Genomic DNA, 16,274 nt, shown 5'->3' with positions numbered 1-16,274 from the left:
GCAACTAATGAAAGTCTACAAATTATAAAATCATGAGGTAAAAACGGATTAAAAACAATTCCAGTAAAGCTAATTAAAATGAAAAAGAAATAGAAACAGACATAAGAGAATTCAAAATCAGGATAAGCTCCCAGATAGAGTATGATGAAGATTTAAAAAGAGACAACCTACATTTTGTAAACACAAAAACTTTTTAATAAAGATCTGCTAATCCCAAATAGATCCACTATCCACAGCTTAGATCCTACTGAAGGGTGTTTTCTGCAAAACCAGACAAACATAGTTAACACAACACAGAGAATGCAACAGTGGCTCCTCTGCCTGTTAAAACATAAACTTACTGTATAATGCACATGTACAGTTACAGTCTCCAAAGTCTGTCCCCGGATCATATGCGTCCTTTCTGACCCCCCTCTTTCATCTGAGCAAATGTTTTAACCTCCCTCTTTTACTTTTTCAGGATTTCTCTAAACTAGTTCTCGGTCTTGCTCTATTTTTCTCTTGGTTATACCTGACATGGAATAGTTATTATAGGGTGTTAATGGGCATGCACGTACGTGCTGTACTGAACATATGTAAACATCAAGTGTGACTTGTAATCTATAGGGGATGTTAAGTCTTTAAAGTCCCACTGAAACAAAACTTTCTCATAGACGTCTATACAATCGAACTTCTTGTTACAACCAGAGGAGTCGCCCCCTGCTGGTCAGTAGAGAGAATGCAGGTTTTAAGACACTTCCACATCGGCTTCACTCGGTAGAACCGGACGTTGCCGCCTGATTACAGGAGGGATTCAAATTGCATTTGATTGGGCCACTAAATAGTGGGCGGGCTTAGAAGGTAGTGCCATACAGAGCTACAGACTGTGGCTCCACACACACACACACACACACACACACGCTGCCTTGATTGAGTTTTTTTGCATATATTGTTAATTAAGTGCACAATTTTGACCAGGGACGTGATATAAAAGGGTAAAAAAAAAGAAGACCTTTTTGCATTTCCTCTCAACTTTAAGATCACCAGTTAGGAAAATTAAGTTTTTAAAAGTTTTTTTTTCTCTGAACCAATCGAAAATATTCAAAGCTGATAGATGAAATCCGGAAACGTGTTCTAGAAAAAGCTTATTCTTCCTACTGTTGCACAACAATGCAAAATCCCTTTGCCAGTAACAATGGTACGGATGCAAAGATTCCTGTCAGGTGTGTGTGTTTGTGTGTGTGTGTGCATGCGTGTATGTGGAGGGGGTTAACCACAAGATAAGAGAGATAATCATGACCGTTGACCCCAGGTGACCTCTGTTAATTAGGGGAAAGCCTGTAATGACACAGAGCTCGACTGTCAGCCGACCTCAACGACCCCGCTGTCTGTTGAACAACAAGAGACTCTGATGTCCCACCTGTTCAGGTATTCTTTCATTCATTTGGTGTTCAGCAAATGGGACAAAAAGGATAATGCTGACTCATAAAAATACATCACAGCGTTTGTTAAGGCCAAAAATACAAATTTATTTATTTTCGAAGGAGCTGGATATTTCTGGGCCTTTTTAACCTCACTTTGATTGTTTTGCTTTAGATTTTCAGGTGAGCATTTCCAGCTCAGGATATAACAGTAATTAAAATTAAACAAGATGCAAAATCACAGTAGATTACTTTTTTTTTTGCATTGACTTACACAGAAAGTTGTGTTTTGGCCTAAACCTAAATATACCGTATTTTCCGCACTATAAAGCGCACCGGATTATAAGGCGCACCTTCAATGAATGGCCTATTTTAGAACTGTTTTTATATATAGGGCGCACCGGATTATAAGGCGCATAGAATAGAATAGCGTCGTAAGCGTGTCTCTTGAAAGGTGCCATTTTGGGGTCTTTATACACACAAGTGGTGTTGGACTAGGAGTAAGCACAGTACCGGTGTTTACCGCGGTGCGGCTTTGTAGTTTACCAGTCGTACTGAAACATTTTGACAGAGCGCCGTGTACAACCAGTATGGATCAACCAATTAACCAATTGATCCATATATAAGGCGCTCCGGATTACAAGGCGCACTGTCGTTTTTTGAGAAAATTAAAGGCTTTTAAGTGCGCCTTATAGTGCGGAAAATACGGTACTCTCTATTCTCTGAGGTTCCCCCCAAAAAGACCATATAAGGGAGGATTAGCTACACAGACCCACCATTGAGCTGCGGGTATGTATTTATGGTTTGACATTTGCAATCTTATGTCCCATGGAGATTCAAAAGAGTATCATCTGCTTCATGTTCGGTAATAAGACTTTCGGGCTGATATTCACAGTGTATTTTATTATATTTAACCATGTATCCTTCATTTTAAAACACCTCGAACATGCCCACTGACAATGAGGCCTGTTAACTTAAACCCAGTGTGTGTTTTTTTCTCCCAGGAGGGATTATGTATCTAACCAGCCAAAAACAGGGCCCGTCATTGTTGCATTTTTTATTTTTTTTAACAGGGATCTCATTCAGATAGTGATTCAGCAATGTTCCTCAAGGTTGTCCCATGTCACATACACAGATACTCACATTTAAAAGACTTTAGTGAATGCTGCTACAAGCATCTTTATATAGTATAGTATAATCAGAACTGACTAAATGGTTGCCGTTAGCAATTCTTCTGTAAATGTGGTTAAAAACAACATTATCCTCCGGAATCCATAATATATTATGCTTTACTGGCGTCAAGTCTCTACAAGTAGTAATTAAATATATTTTCGGAAAGAATACTGATGGTTTTCCCATTTGACAACAATTCCAGTTGAAAAAATGTGAAATTATTCCCATTTGCAAGTGCAGTTTGAAGGTAAACACGATGCCACCTTAAGCTGACTCCACCTTCAGTCGTCTAAGCTGTATAAAGAAGGTAGAATCTGTTTCTCCCTCTCACTAAAAAAGTCTTGTAGGACGTTGAGCCAAGAGATCCGATATCGCCTTCATCTCTGGAGGTTTGAGCCTGCGGACACAGAGGGGCCTTCTATCCCACAGAGCCCTGGAAAAAGAGTCTTGTTCAGCTCCTTCTTCATCCCCAGCTCCGACTATGTACTCCGCAGGCTTGGAGATCCTCGGGATGATCCTGGCCGTGGCCGGCTGGCTGGGGGTGATGGTGGCCTGCGGCCTGCCCATGTGGCGGGTGGCCGCCTACATCGGTCAGAACATCGTCATCTCCCAGGTGATCTGGGAAGGCTTGTGGATGAACTGCTCAGTGCAGAGCACGGGCCAGATGCACTGCAGGGTGCACGACTCCATGCTGGGGCTGCCGGTGGACCTGCAAGCAGCTCGCGCTCTGGTCATCGTCTCCATGGTGCTGTGCATCGTGGGCATCGGACTGTCGGTGGCCGGCGCCAAGTGCACCAACTGCAGCCGCGACGTGAGCAGCAAGCCGCGGCTCGTGGTGACCGCCGGAGTGACCTTCGTGGTGGCCGGACTGCTGCTGCTGGTGGCCGTGTCCTGGACGGCGCACGCCATCGTCCTGGGCTTCTACGACCCGCTGCTGCAGGAGACGGGGAAGAGGGAGTTTGGGAACGCTCTGTACTTTGGATGGGCTTCCTCCTGCCTCCTCATACTCGGGGGAGCCCTGCTCTGTTGCTCCTGCCCACCCACGCCGGCCACGGCACCGAGCGGTGGCGGCTCCGGGCCCCCCCGGGCGGACTACTCTGCGGTCAAGATCATGTCAGTGAATGGATACCCCAGAAGAGACTATGTATGAACATGTGACATGTGGGCGCGGATGAAGATGGGGTGACCGGCGTTGCAGCAAATGTGTGCACAGCAGGCGAATGTTTGACGGCATAGAAGTTAATGCAGCATCGTGGGCTTGGACATTAAGTATGACATTAAGTTTGAATCACTGATGCATGTTTCATGGTGTGTTTCTGTAGTGGTGGGCATCTTATATTGCTTTTAATACAATATTTTACCTGTAAGTTTTTTACTTTTTTTCCAAAAAACATTAAGATGGTGTCTTATCTTAAACAAATACAATGTCTATGCAATTTACTTCTGATTAAAGAAAGTTTTATACAAGGTTACAAACAAAAGAACAAAGCTTTTTGAAGAATGAGATCATTTTCAAGTCTTCGTGGTGAAAACAAACTTTGTAACTCATGCCTCAGAGTAAGAAATTGACTGTTAAATTAACATTAGTAACATGACAACTCTGCCTGCATGAGTTCTTTAGTATGCACAAACAGGGCCAGATGCCAGCTGTAGAGTTCAGCAGAGTCTGACCGATAAGAGGTTGCACGCCAAAATTAGGTATTTTCTTTCAATGCAAATGGAGGAAAAGCAACAATGGTTGGCTTGTTTCAGAGGAGCACCTTATGCTTCCCTTCCATTGTAGCCCGTCCGCCATTTGCGAGAGCGAAACCGAGTCGGAGATAAAAGTCTCCTTCTGCAAGGGTATGTAACCTGCACTGTAACTGAGCCACAAAGACCCTATTGATTAGACGCCTTCCAACTGTTTACTTTAGTCCCCAGGTGGGATTCACTGTATTAAAAGTGCCTCGAAACTCTCAAAGAGTCAATAGGAATCTTGAAGAACATAGAAATAAATGACAAAACAAAAGAAGTTACTGATTGAAAAGTCATTTGGGATTTGTTGAAGACAAACACATTTAGGGTCACCTCAAATCCAACCAAAAGGAGAAAACCTACTTTTGAGACTTCTCAAAGTCTTGTTAAGCTCCTTTCAACTGTTTTAGAACATACTACCATTTAAAGCAGATATACAAGCTTGCATGGCAATTCAGCACTCCTGATTTATACACAAGTAATAAAAGAACAAGAAAGAAAAGATAAATGTTGAAATGTCTTGCTTTCTTAACTTGCTTTGTCTTGAGCAATGAGGTTAATGATCTTAGAAGATAGGCTTCTAAATACCCTTAAAACTCCCTGTGAGTGACCACAGATCCTGTGTGCTACTGAGCCCAGTCATGTGTTACGGGAAAGTGTAACGGCCCGGTCAGAAGTTTAGACAAGCTGGAATATCTCCCACCAGCCCCCACTGAAAAACAACCACAAACATGATCTTGTTGGCGAGAAGCTGACATCAGCTAAGTAAGGCGTGCATAGATATGAGCACATCACATTATGACAAAGACAGAGACTGTAAGGAATGTTTGATCCCTGCCGGCCCATGTTTCCTTCTTGACCTCAAGTAACCATCAGACACTTCTGAAATAATGTAGGGATTTTGCACAATCATCAAATGCATGCTGTGTTCAAAAGCAAAGTAATACCTTTTACTAGTCACCACATCACACTGCTAGAGCAGCATGTCTTTATTTTCAGTTCCTTTCTTTTTTGTGCGATGAGGGGTCCTGGTCAGACTCCTGAGGGTCTGAGTGTGCATGGAGGAGGGTAGTTTTCGGTGGCAGGTGCAAAAGTTAAATGGAGGTTGAATCCCATGATGCACAGCGACCTTCAGAGCAAGGACACTGATAAGACCCCCACACACACACACACACCCTTGTGCAAACGCACACAGACAATTGTCTGGCCCACTCTCTAGAATCATCTCTAGAAAAAACAAATGTCTATGTCCTGAAATAAATACATCTGCTGTCCATAAATGATTTTCCTGTGTGCCTTCCACATGCAGATGCTGTATGTTTCGAGGGCTTTTTTCAGTTCCTGCACTTGGTCTCCGTTACTAACTTCCCACAATAACCTAAGGCAGCTGGGGAAAGTTGTTTTTAGCATCTCGTAGCAGCACTCACTCCCAACGGCGTTACGCAATATTTTATCATGTTGTGGTTTTCAGATGGAATTATTTTAAGATCTGTTTTAGGTAGAGAGGAATTACATCATCTAGAGTCCTATGAAATCAGTTTGTTTTCCTATTTTTCCCAAACACTCGCAATTGGAAAAAACAATAATTCAGTTTTTATCTTAAGCTGCTAAATGATGATGGTTACAGTAAATGGAAACACACAGAGCTTCCACAGCACTTGGGATGATGGTTTTATCAAATTCATTGGACGCATACAGAGGCTCCCACCGGACAGTTACACTCTTCAGATAACCTGAGTACTCCCACTGGTTTCCAAAGAACTAACCTGATCCATTTAAACCCTTTCTACCCACATCCAGCATGTCTCTCTATGGTCCACAACCCCTTTGTACAACATGCGCTGTAAATAACACAAACCATAAAATGATGCAATATTTGTTGACAGGAATCAATTTAGAATTCTTAACGGACTCATTTGTCAGAGAGGAGTAGAATGAGAAAAGCAACCGGAGTTGATAATATTGACTTCCACTTTCAATCATTCATCCTCCGTTCTTTACCGTGTCTGTTATCCTTTAACTGCTCCACATGAGATACAGGCCCTCTGTTTACTCTCCCCTCACCCAAATGTGGGGGAGAGCTACTGGGGAGAGGAAGGTGAATGATTAAGCTGACGCCGTTCACATACCAAGGCTGTTTTTTTTTGTACATTCAAACAAGGTGGGACAGAAGACGATTTGAACTGGCCTATAACCAAATGACTCCACCCTCTGCGCTAAAGAAGTCTGCTGCTTATATGAGCAATCAATCCTCCTGAGAATACTCATTCAATCTACTCCTGACGACCTCTGAGCACTTTAACTCACACAGAGTTCAGACATGCCGTCAGTGGGACTGGAGATACTTGGAGTGCTTCTGGCTGTCCTGGGATGGATCTCGGCCATTGCGTCCTGCGCCTTGCCCATGTGGAGAGTGTCGGCCTTCATTGGGGTGAACATCGTCACGGCGCAGACCACCTGGGAAGGCATCTGGATGAACTGCGTGGTCCAGAGCACGGGTCAGATGCAGTGTAAAATCCACGACTCCATGTTGGCTCTAACCGCAGATCTCCAGGCCGCCCGCGCCCTCACCATCATCTCCATCTTGGTGGGCATCGTGGGAGTAATGGTGGCCATGATGGGGGCGAAATGCACCAACTGTGTGGACGACGAGTCGGCCAAGGCTCGCGTGATGATAGCCGCCGGGGTGTCATTCATCCTGGCTTCCGTGACCCAGATGATTCCCGTGTCGTGGTCCGCCCATACCATCATCATGGAGTTCTACAGTCCGATCATACCCGAGGCACAGAAGAGGGAGATCGGTGCGGCTCTGTACCTGGGCTGGGCTGCAGCCGCATTTCTGCTCATTGGAGGGGGCATTCTCTGCTCCAGTTGCCCCCAGCAACCCGAGAAAAGGTACGGGCCCCCATCAAAGATGATGTACTCCCAACAAACTAGGTCGCTCGCCCCAAGTGGCTACGATAGGAGAGACTATGTCTGAGCTCGCACCTGCTCTTTTCTCACACCGCAGCCATCGTGGAAAAGACTGCTCAGAGAGAGCTGGAGAGGACGGTCGTTTTTCTTACAGCATAATGTTTCTTCATGTTGAGATGGAGAAAACTCCGATATTCATGCCACCATATAATGTTTGCTCTTTAGAACGGAGTCCACACCAGACTGGTTTTCCTGTGTTAAATATTTTGTGTGTGACTTTGAGGCTGCTGGAAGCACTGAACTCTATGTTAGTGATGTGGTGTGCCCTGTGTTTTATACATGATGACAATGATTGTTGAATTTCTAAATCGATTCATCTGAAATGTTTTGTCTAAAATGTTACTTTTTTTCATTAAAAAGGCCTTGTTTTTTTAACTTAAGTTGTCTTGATCATTTAAACTTACAGCAATTATTTTTGCTGAGAGGGTGAAACATTTGGAATTTCAAAGTTTGGGAAAAATTATAAAATATAAATCACCTTTCAGCGAAAATATCAGCAAAACTATGTTTTTATGCCGTGAATTCTAGTGCGACTTGGTAGGTGAGTTGAGCACTTGAGAACCACTACCACACAGTATACATTGTGTCCTTTGCATACATTTCAATGGGTCTTCAGGTCTTTGTCGTATATTTGGCTATACTTTTCATAACATAACGGACACCCATAGAGAAATTGGAACAGCCCATTCAAAAACAGTTTAAGTAGGTTAGATAAGATAAGTTAGATCTTCATATAAACAGGTACAAAGAAAAATGTCTGATTCCATGCACCCTGCATACCGGACTGGGAGTCTCTATAACAGCACCCACCTGGCTGTCTCCCACATGTCTGTTGGCTTTATGATAACAAGAACCTCTACTTTGTCAGCTTCCCCACACTCAACTATCTGAGCTGCCTTCCCAAACAATGGCTCCGTTTCATGTCAGAGGGAGAGAGACTGTCAACACGGGGGGGGGGGGGGGGGGGATTTCTAGGGAGACAGTCCCAGCCCCGAAGAATTTCAAGGGCATTCTACAGAGTCATTAAGGCCCATCAAACATAACACTGTCGTCAGGTGAAAGCCTCGTAACTCCAACTTAAAGGTGAGCCTTAAACTGCGGAGAGAGCGTATGCGGCCGCCAAGAGAACAGCGTTGTTTCTCAGAGCGCTCAGAATCTTTTGTGCAGATAGTGACCCAACGGATAGTAACCAATGTTAACGTTTTATGACTCAACATCATCATCAGACCTGCAGAGACAATCTGGACTAATTTTGAGGAAGTGATCTACGAGTTAAGACTTTGATATGCTAACATTGACATGCTGACATTGCCTTGTCAGCATGATGACAAAGAAAAGTGTTTTACAACAAAGATGAATCAGTCTTTTTTTATTCTTGCATCTCTCCATGAAATCAAATAGAATACTTTTATTTCGAGTCATACATTAAGCCTTAATCCCACTTGGAACTGTTTCTTTGGTTATAATAACACATGTAGCAGTTGCATGCCCTTTCAGCTGTGAAAGGTCTCTTTGTGGCCAGGCCCATTGTGAAGCTGGCCATGTAAGCTGATAGCAGAGTGTGTCCAGGTCCTTCCTCCCCCTTTGGTGATGTCAACTCCTTCAAGGACTCCTCCCCTCCACCTGATCTGCCTTATAAAGGATACTGGTGAAGCTGAGGCAACAGAACATCACACACTCACAGATGAGAGGCCTGAAATTAACTTAATTACTAGTTGGGTCTCTGGTTGATTTCTTTTTTCTGTGATCTCCTCTCAGGTGTGACACACATTTAGCAGCAGAAGAGAAAGACGTTTCAGTATGTCTGTAGGGCTGGAGTTGATAGGCATCGCCCTGTGCATTTTGGGATGGATTATTGCCATTTTGGCGTGCGCCCTCCCCATGTGGAGGGTGACGGCCTTCATCGGCAGCAACATCGTGACCGCTCAGATCATCTGGGAGGGCCTGTGGATGACCTGCGTGGTCCAGAGCACGGGCCAGATGCAGTGTAAGGTCTACGACTCCATGCTCGCCCTCTCCCAGGACCTCCAGGCTGCCCGCGCCCTCACCGTCATCTCCATCCTGTTAGCCATCCTGGCAATGCTTATCGCCATCGCCGGGGCCAAGTGCACCAACTGCATTGACGACGAGGCGTTCAAGTCCAAGGTGATGATCATCTCCGGGGTCTTCTTCATCGTTGCCGGGGTCATGCAGCTCATTCCCGTCTCCTGGTCGGCCAACACTATAATCAGGGACTTCTACAACCCTTTGCTTACCGACGCTCAGCGGAGGGAGCTGGGGGCCGCGCTGTACATCGGCTGGGCAGCAGCTGCCCTCCTGATTCTTGGCGGTGCACTGCTCTGCTGCTCCTGCCCGCCGCGTGAGACCAGGTACAACCCTTCGCGAATGGCTTACTCTGCCTCACGGTCCGCAGGTGGCCCAGGGTTGGAAAGGAAAGACTATGTATGAATGACGATCAAAGAGGAAAATGACTTGAGTCTCAAACCGGCGCGCCAAACCAAACTGAGGGTGTACTGAGGAAAAGAGCTCAAGGGGACAAGGAGACTCCGTAATGAAGGATGTGTTTGATTTTGCCTTTACTTTGAGGTATCTCTGACTTCGGCTTTTCAGAGACTGAAAATCCACACAAAGGACTTTGGAGAGGAAATCTCCTTTAATCATGTTTCAAAAGAAAATGATGTTCTTAGTGTCTTTTTTTTAAGGTCAACACGCTAAATGTTAATGTCACGATCAATACAAAATCATATACTTTTTATACAGTCCTGGCGTCTTAATGTTTACGGCTGAATATTTTTTTTTTATAGAAACTGCCATGACAGCTTCATGTGTCACCTTCATAAAAAGGAACTGCTGTGTAGAAGATGGAGGAGTTGGATGTGTTAAATGGTCGACCGAGTCATCAGCGGGATTGGGTGTTGTGTGTAAATACTGCAGTAAGCGTATCATTCACCTGTAACTGTCAAGGCAAATGATGACTATTGAATGCAGCCTTTAGTGCAGTGTGGTAATGTTGGGGGACTTTGAGTGCTTTACAGTGTGGACAGAGGGAGCACAAAAGCACCTGGGTTCATCCAGAACAGTAATGATCTTTGTGTGTTGTATACAGCTGCAGTACATATATCCGACAAGTGTTTTTGTTTTTTTTAATAAACATGACCGCTTTTTTAAGATACTGCATATCTTGTTTCATTTCAAACATAAAGCTCCTTTTTAATTTGCATCTTCTGAAGATCACGCTCCTTTCAAGATCTTGTAACGGCTCATTCACTCAGCACGAGTCAGTAAATGACGGAGTGCGTTCTCACCAGGTGACTTCGTAAGAGCACCGACATTCAATCCTCAGGGCTACGTTACCAGCAACTGGCAACTAAACCACGCACGCTCTAAACAATTAGCCACAGGATCAGTTAGCGGGCGGAGGTGAGAAGTGTGAGCACAGAGGAGTGGAGTCATTCCAGACAGGCACGATTTATTCGTTTTCTTACCCTCACAGACTTGAGTTATCGGCTGAGCTTGCATAGTTCTTTCCAACACACTTCTAAATATGATTATGAATTTGTGGGAGCTGCCCTGCATCACCACAGACTTCTACTTTTGACCACTGAACAAGATCTACTTGTTAATTAGAAGTGCCTTGTGAAAGCAGTTGGGATTTTTTGCTTGACGTCCATTGAAGCCTACGGGGGGGTTTTCCCAGAGACATCAAGCTTCCCTTCAATCCTCCACTGTCCTTTTTTTCCTGCCACCTTTGTGAACTTTACATCATGGTGAGATGCACCAAAAGCAGAGCACGGTTATCTAGACTCTAGCACATTTAATCAGCCAGTTTCCGTGATAGACATGAGTCAAGCCTTACAGCAGTCTAGTTTCAAAAACACATGCAGCCACACCAGACAAAAGAAGCTGCCTGAAAAATGTATGACCATCGTATAGTAAATATAGGAGCGTTCCCTTGGTGCCATATCACATTACTTTCCAACTGTTGCCTCTTACTCCCATATCAATGTCGCCTCGAACAAAAGGACAAGAAACGGCTTGACATCTGGTCATGATGACAGTAACTACAGATCAGAGCTCATTTGAAATTCTAATGATTATTCGAGAAGATTACATTTGCGTTTTAAAAAAACAACAACATTTTTATAGATACTCTGCATTATGCATTATGGTCAGGCAGGAGCAAATCAGTAGGTAACATACAGTCTGTAGCTCGTTAGTCATTTACATTCCTAAACACAAAAAGGTTTCCTACTTCCAAGACTCACGAGGATGTGTTTGAAACAATGTGGCAATTGAGAAAATATCTTTTGTACATTTGGGTAAAATAGTTTTTTGATTTGTTGTTTTGGTAAATCAGATAATCTATTGCTCCAATGTAGGTCCTGACAAAGGTATATAATGCAAACTATGGCCTGTTGTGTGAAGATTCTAGTAAAATTGCAGAATTCTTTGAATTTCTGTACTCATTCAGGATACAATTATTTACTTTTGAAAAAAAATGATAGATATATATATACACACACACACATACATTGATATTAAACACATTTTAAAATTTCTACATCTGTTTAATATAGTGTCTGATTATTTTTTACAAATTGGCCTTTGACTGATGAAAAACCCAATTTCTTAGTTTAAATCTCCTTATATCCTGTCTAAATGACAAATGATTGGCTACAGTAAACAGGCCTGTGTGGGATATCACATAACACTAACCAGAACAACAACATATGGAGCAAATAAACTGATCTCTTTCAACAGAGCATCATGATGACAGGGCGTGTTTACTGGTGAACAGTTTCCTGTGTGCTGTTCCAGTGACTTGTCTAAAGCCTGAGGCATGTTTGGTCATTGTTAAGCTAATCATTGATTCTTACACAAAGCCACCCTTTTTACAAACGGTAGTAAGTAAAATGAAACTTTTTTTTTAGAGATGCGAGTGAGATTTTCAGATTTTGACAAGAAACAACCACCAACAATATAGCGTACACAGGCCTAGTAAAGCAAAGGTTCCTAAAAGCTAGAAGAACTGAATCTAATCAAATACCTAAACCTGGCTGACTGTCAAAACAAAAAAAAACTGCATTCTGAGAGTCTCTCTGGTCATGCTCTGCTGGCTCTGGCCAAACTCTGGTCACATGACCGATACTGGGGAATGTGAAGGGCCGAAAGGTTGCCTAGCACCTGAAGTCAAAAAGAGAAAGCAACCCCCCTCCCTCCCTGAAAATAACACAGGCTCACTCTGTCCACTCAGTGGGAACAGCAATTCACTCCTGAGGTTTCTTACCTGCAACAGCAAGTTATCGAAATCCAAATCTGAACCACAACAGACCCACAAAGGAATTGATTCAATAATAATGCTTCTCTGGGAAGTTACAGAACCATAATAAGTTTTCTGTTTGAAACCTTCTCAGCAGGAGCCGTGTCTGACCAAAGTCTTCTAGAGAACATTTTCTCTCCTGAAAGGAGTTATATTTCGAGGCACAGTACTCGGTATAATGCTGCCATCTATTTTAACCGTGAAGTCGGACAGTTTAACTTTACTTAAACTCCGGTTCTGACAAGTGAAGCCAATGTGGAAGTACATCAGGAGGCGACTCCTCTGGTTTCAAAAGGAAGTCTGATAGTAGAGCAGTCTATATGAAAATGACCCCAATTCTCACTTGATTTATCACCTCAGTAAACATTGTAAACATGAGTTTATGGTCTCAATCGCAAGTTTAAAGTCTTCTTCCATACAGCACGATGTTCATTTAGTAAAGTATGGTCCCTTTAGAGTGAAATAGACCATAAATCAGGGCATGCTTTAGTAAGTGGCTACGTTGTGATAAACCGGTCGCTACCACGGCGTTGTCCGGTTTGGGTGTTGTCTGTGTTTTCGTCTTACAACGGTAACTCTTTCACAGTGTGGTTTTAGTTCATGAAAATTATTTTTGACATTTTGGTCGCCTAAATACATCTTGTTCAGTATTCGGTTGGACTTAGCTCCACGTTCTCATGTCACTTCAGGTTGCAAAAAACCAAGATGGTGACGGCCAAAATACCAAACTCTAGGCTTCAAAACCATACTCCAGGGAACTACGTCCACTTCTTATTTACAGTCTATGACTTGAACGTCACCTGAAGTCAGATTTTTGACTCCAAAAGTATACTAACCTCACCAACCATGACCTCAAAATCCAAGATGGCTGCTTTTTGCATTGGCAGTAAAAAAAGCTGTAGTAATATACTGTTTATTACACTTGCGTCTTCTTTGTGTTTCATTACAGAGTACTCTTACACAGTACTGTCCAACTGTGGACATGTTACTATGGTGTTTGAAAGGCAAATAAAAAGCAGAACTAAACCTTATCAGGAAGTTTTTTTTTTTTTTAATCTACTGTTATCCATACACACCCAAATTACTCCCATTTTCCAAATCAGGATCCCCCCTTAACTTTCATCAACACACATACTTTAATTACTCACATCTGCCTACTTCCTCCTAAAAAATGCCCAATTCTTGTGAAGGTGAAGTTTATTCTGCTTTATTTTTTGGAAGTCATTCTCTGTCACTGTCAACTAGATATACAAAACATAAAACTGATTATTGATGATATATAACAGCCAAAGGGTCAAAGGGCTGATTAATCTCTAAATCTGATCTGCTACTTGGTTGCATCTCAAAGATTTGCTCGTGCACAAAATAAGCACAGTTACAGGACAATACAACACAAGAGCCCTGCAATAAAGCTTGCTGGGACACACAGTGGCGTCAACTTTCCGCCGTTGCAATTTGTGAAGATTTGAAGATTCCATTTGCTATCCGCTTATGCCAAAATGTCAATATAGCTTACTATCGCGATATTTTTTTTAACGATAGTGTATCGATATGTTCGCGACTACCATCGATACATAAAAATAAAAAAATCCTGTTTTAAACAGATTTAAAATGTCCTTTAAATTGCCTCAAATCCCTGTGTGATGACCTCCACCTCCGCTCCTGTAACGCTACCTCGCGAGCACCAACCCGCATTTCAACGTTGATTTCTGGTTTTATAATATTGATGGTTTGTTCAGTTGTAGGTTGAATGGGACACGATATTGGTTACTTTGAACGTATTTCTCCAAAGTCGAAGAAGACATGATTTCAACGGATTTAATGTTTCATATAAAACGTCATCATAATGGAACTATAGACTGTGTGCTGTCAACAAGAAGCTCCCAGGACAACGTAATGAGAGCAGTGTACATTCTGTCTGTACATTCATGTAAAATACGTGTCTGTGTTTACTGCTGGAACACGCACTGTTTCTGGAAACACGGCACGGGACTTGCGGAGTGAAGTAAACGAGCTAACGGAATAAATGTTAGGCTTCACGCTAACGCTACTCTGTAAGTACTTGAACTACTGGATTCCAATATTGCAAACAGAAATTAGCACCATTAGTATCATTTTATGCTGCTCACAATGCGGGGGAGGCTGGTAGCTTGTATTGTTAGCTTGTTAGCTGGTAGCTACAGCAGCATGGGCCAACTTAGGTAAAGTTCGAAAGATATTCAAAGATTCGGACTTCCCGGTTCAATAAATCGTGAGCGAAACGTTGTTAAAATACAAACGACACCTCTATGTAACCGTAGTGAGGTAGGCAACAAGCTACAACCTTAATTTAATCAAAACGGGCCGTCCTCCGAGCTGGATGAAGAGCATTGGTCTCAATGTGCGGCCGGCTGTGAGACGAGTGCGCAGGGCAGTGTTGCCAACTCCTCAGCAAGGAAACCCAGGGAGCATTTTTCCGTTTAAAAGACGTCTATGCCCACCGTTGAAAAGACGTTCAAAATTGGTTCAAAAGTGAACGTTTTTTCGCCCACTATTTATAGACGTTGATTGAACGTTCACGCTGAGACCAGATTTCAACGGGATTTCCAATACTAAAATGTTTCGTCCTCTACATTGCTCTATATTCTGGAGCCTTGTAGAGCAGCTGCTGTAATCAATCAACAAAGTATCGGGCAATACGGATCATCAGTGTTTGGTAATTAGTATCGGCGGGGAAATAAAACTTGATCAGGATTCTCTCAAATGTATATTTCCTCCCTTTTTTCTTCTGTGCCAAAATGAAATGAGGAAGTTAAGGAAGGATGGTGAGCAGAAGGTACACAAGAATGTGAGCCAAAGGATATCTTGGGTCAGGCTGTACTGGACAAATCACTTTATGTAATTCAGTGGAACATCTATATTAGCTCATTGTTTGGGCCAACGTACCCTCAAATGTACCTGCTGATAAAGTTCCAGGTCAGATGAGAAGAGCAGGTCCCCCCCTTACATTCCAGCACAGTGCCTCCCCGCTGAGCAGAGATAAGAAACACTCACTCTCATCATGTTCCAGTTTTGCAGCAGCAATTAAATCAGGTTAATTAAACTTTGAGGTGACAGCAGCAGCACATTTGGAAAAAAGTGGGTGGGAGTGTGTAACATTCTCCGCTCACTGAACAGCTTCCGGCCGAGAGGAGTTGAGCAAGGGCACTTGGCAAAATGAAATGGATGCTGGTACCATCAAACCAAACATCGTGCAAAGATCAGACAGTCAGGTGGAGGTCATTAAAAAAAAAAAAAATCTCTGTCAGATTTGAGGGTGTTCATTTAAAAAGAAGTCTGATTAAACATTTTTCATGCAAGCATAATGTTTTTCATAATTTCTTGATGTATTGGAACAGAAGTGGAATAAAAAGAATGAGCATGGCACTCTACCTGTGTTTTGTCCAAAGGAAATAGCAAAGAAAAATATTCTGCCGCCCTCAAGTGGTCATACTGAAGACCTACAAGAGGATTCTTCAGTCACAGCAGTGTAATGAAAGAAAACCCTACATTGGCTGTTATTGGTGCTCTGTTATATGCTGCACAATGAATCCTGTGCAATAATACAAGATATAACTAAACTGCCTTCTTTTAAAGAAATGTATATTTCATGTGTGTGTGTGTAATGCTTATATGATAATGAGATGAGAGTAGTG

The 16,274-nt window shown here is 42.8% G+C and overlaps 2 protein-coding genes across 3 annotated transcripts; both read left to right on the top strand.

The window, feature by feature from the left end:
- Window positions 1–3,054: 3,054 nt before the first annotated feature.
- On the top strand, window positions 3,055–3,723 carry LOC142959049 (claudin-9). The gene has a single exon (XM_076100189.1). It carries the CDS (start codon window positions 3,055–3,057, stop codon window positions 3,721–3,723), a length of 669 nt encoding a protein of 222 aa, XP_075956304.1.
- A 2,904-nt stretch (window positions 3,724–6,627) lies between these two features.
- LOC142959447 (claudin-3-like) lies at window positions 6,628–15,832 on the top strand. 2 transcript variants are annotated; one of them, XM_076100708.1, is made up of 3 exons: window positions 6,628–7,108; window positions 9,067–9,685; window positions 15,697–15,832. In XM_076100708.1, the coding sequence occupies exons 1-3, from the start codon at window positions 6,628–6,630 to the stop codon at window positions 15,797–15,799; spliced, it is 1,203 nt and encodes a 400-aa protein (XP_075956823.1). In that variant the 3' UTR covers window positions 15,800–15,832. The 2 variants fall into 2 exon arrangements, with proteins under 2 accessions (XP_075956823.1, XP_075956824.1); XM_076100709.1 differs by lacking the exon at window positions 15,697–15,832 and having other exon boundaries at window positions 9,067–9,728.
- Window positions 15,833–16,274: the final 442 nt, after the last annotated feature.

Source organism: Anarhichas minor, unplaced genomic scaffold, assembly GCF_050575085.1.
Source record: "Anarhichas minor isolate MPS153535 unplaced genomic scaffold, ASM5057508v1 ptg000026l, whole genome shotgun sequence".
In the NCBI taxonomy this organism is placed as follows: domain Eukaryota; kingdom Metazoa; phylum Chordata; class Actinopteri; order Perciformes; family Anarhichadidae; genus Anarhichas; species Anarhichas minor.
Note: the sequence above shows the minus strand (reverse complement) of the source record. Positions and strands in the feature narration are given on the sequence as shown.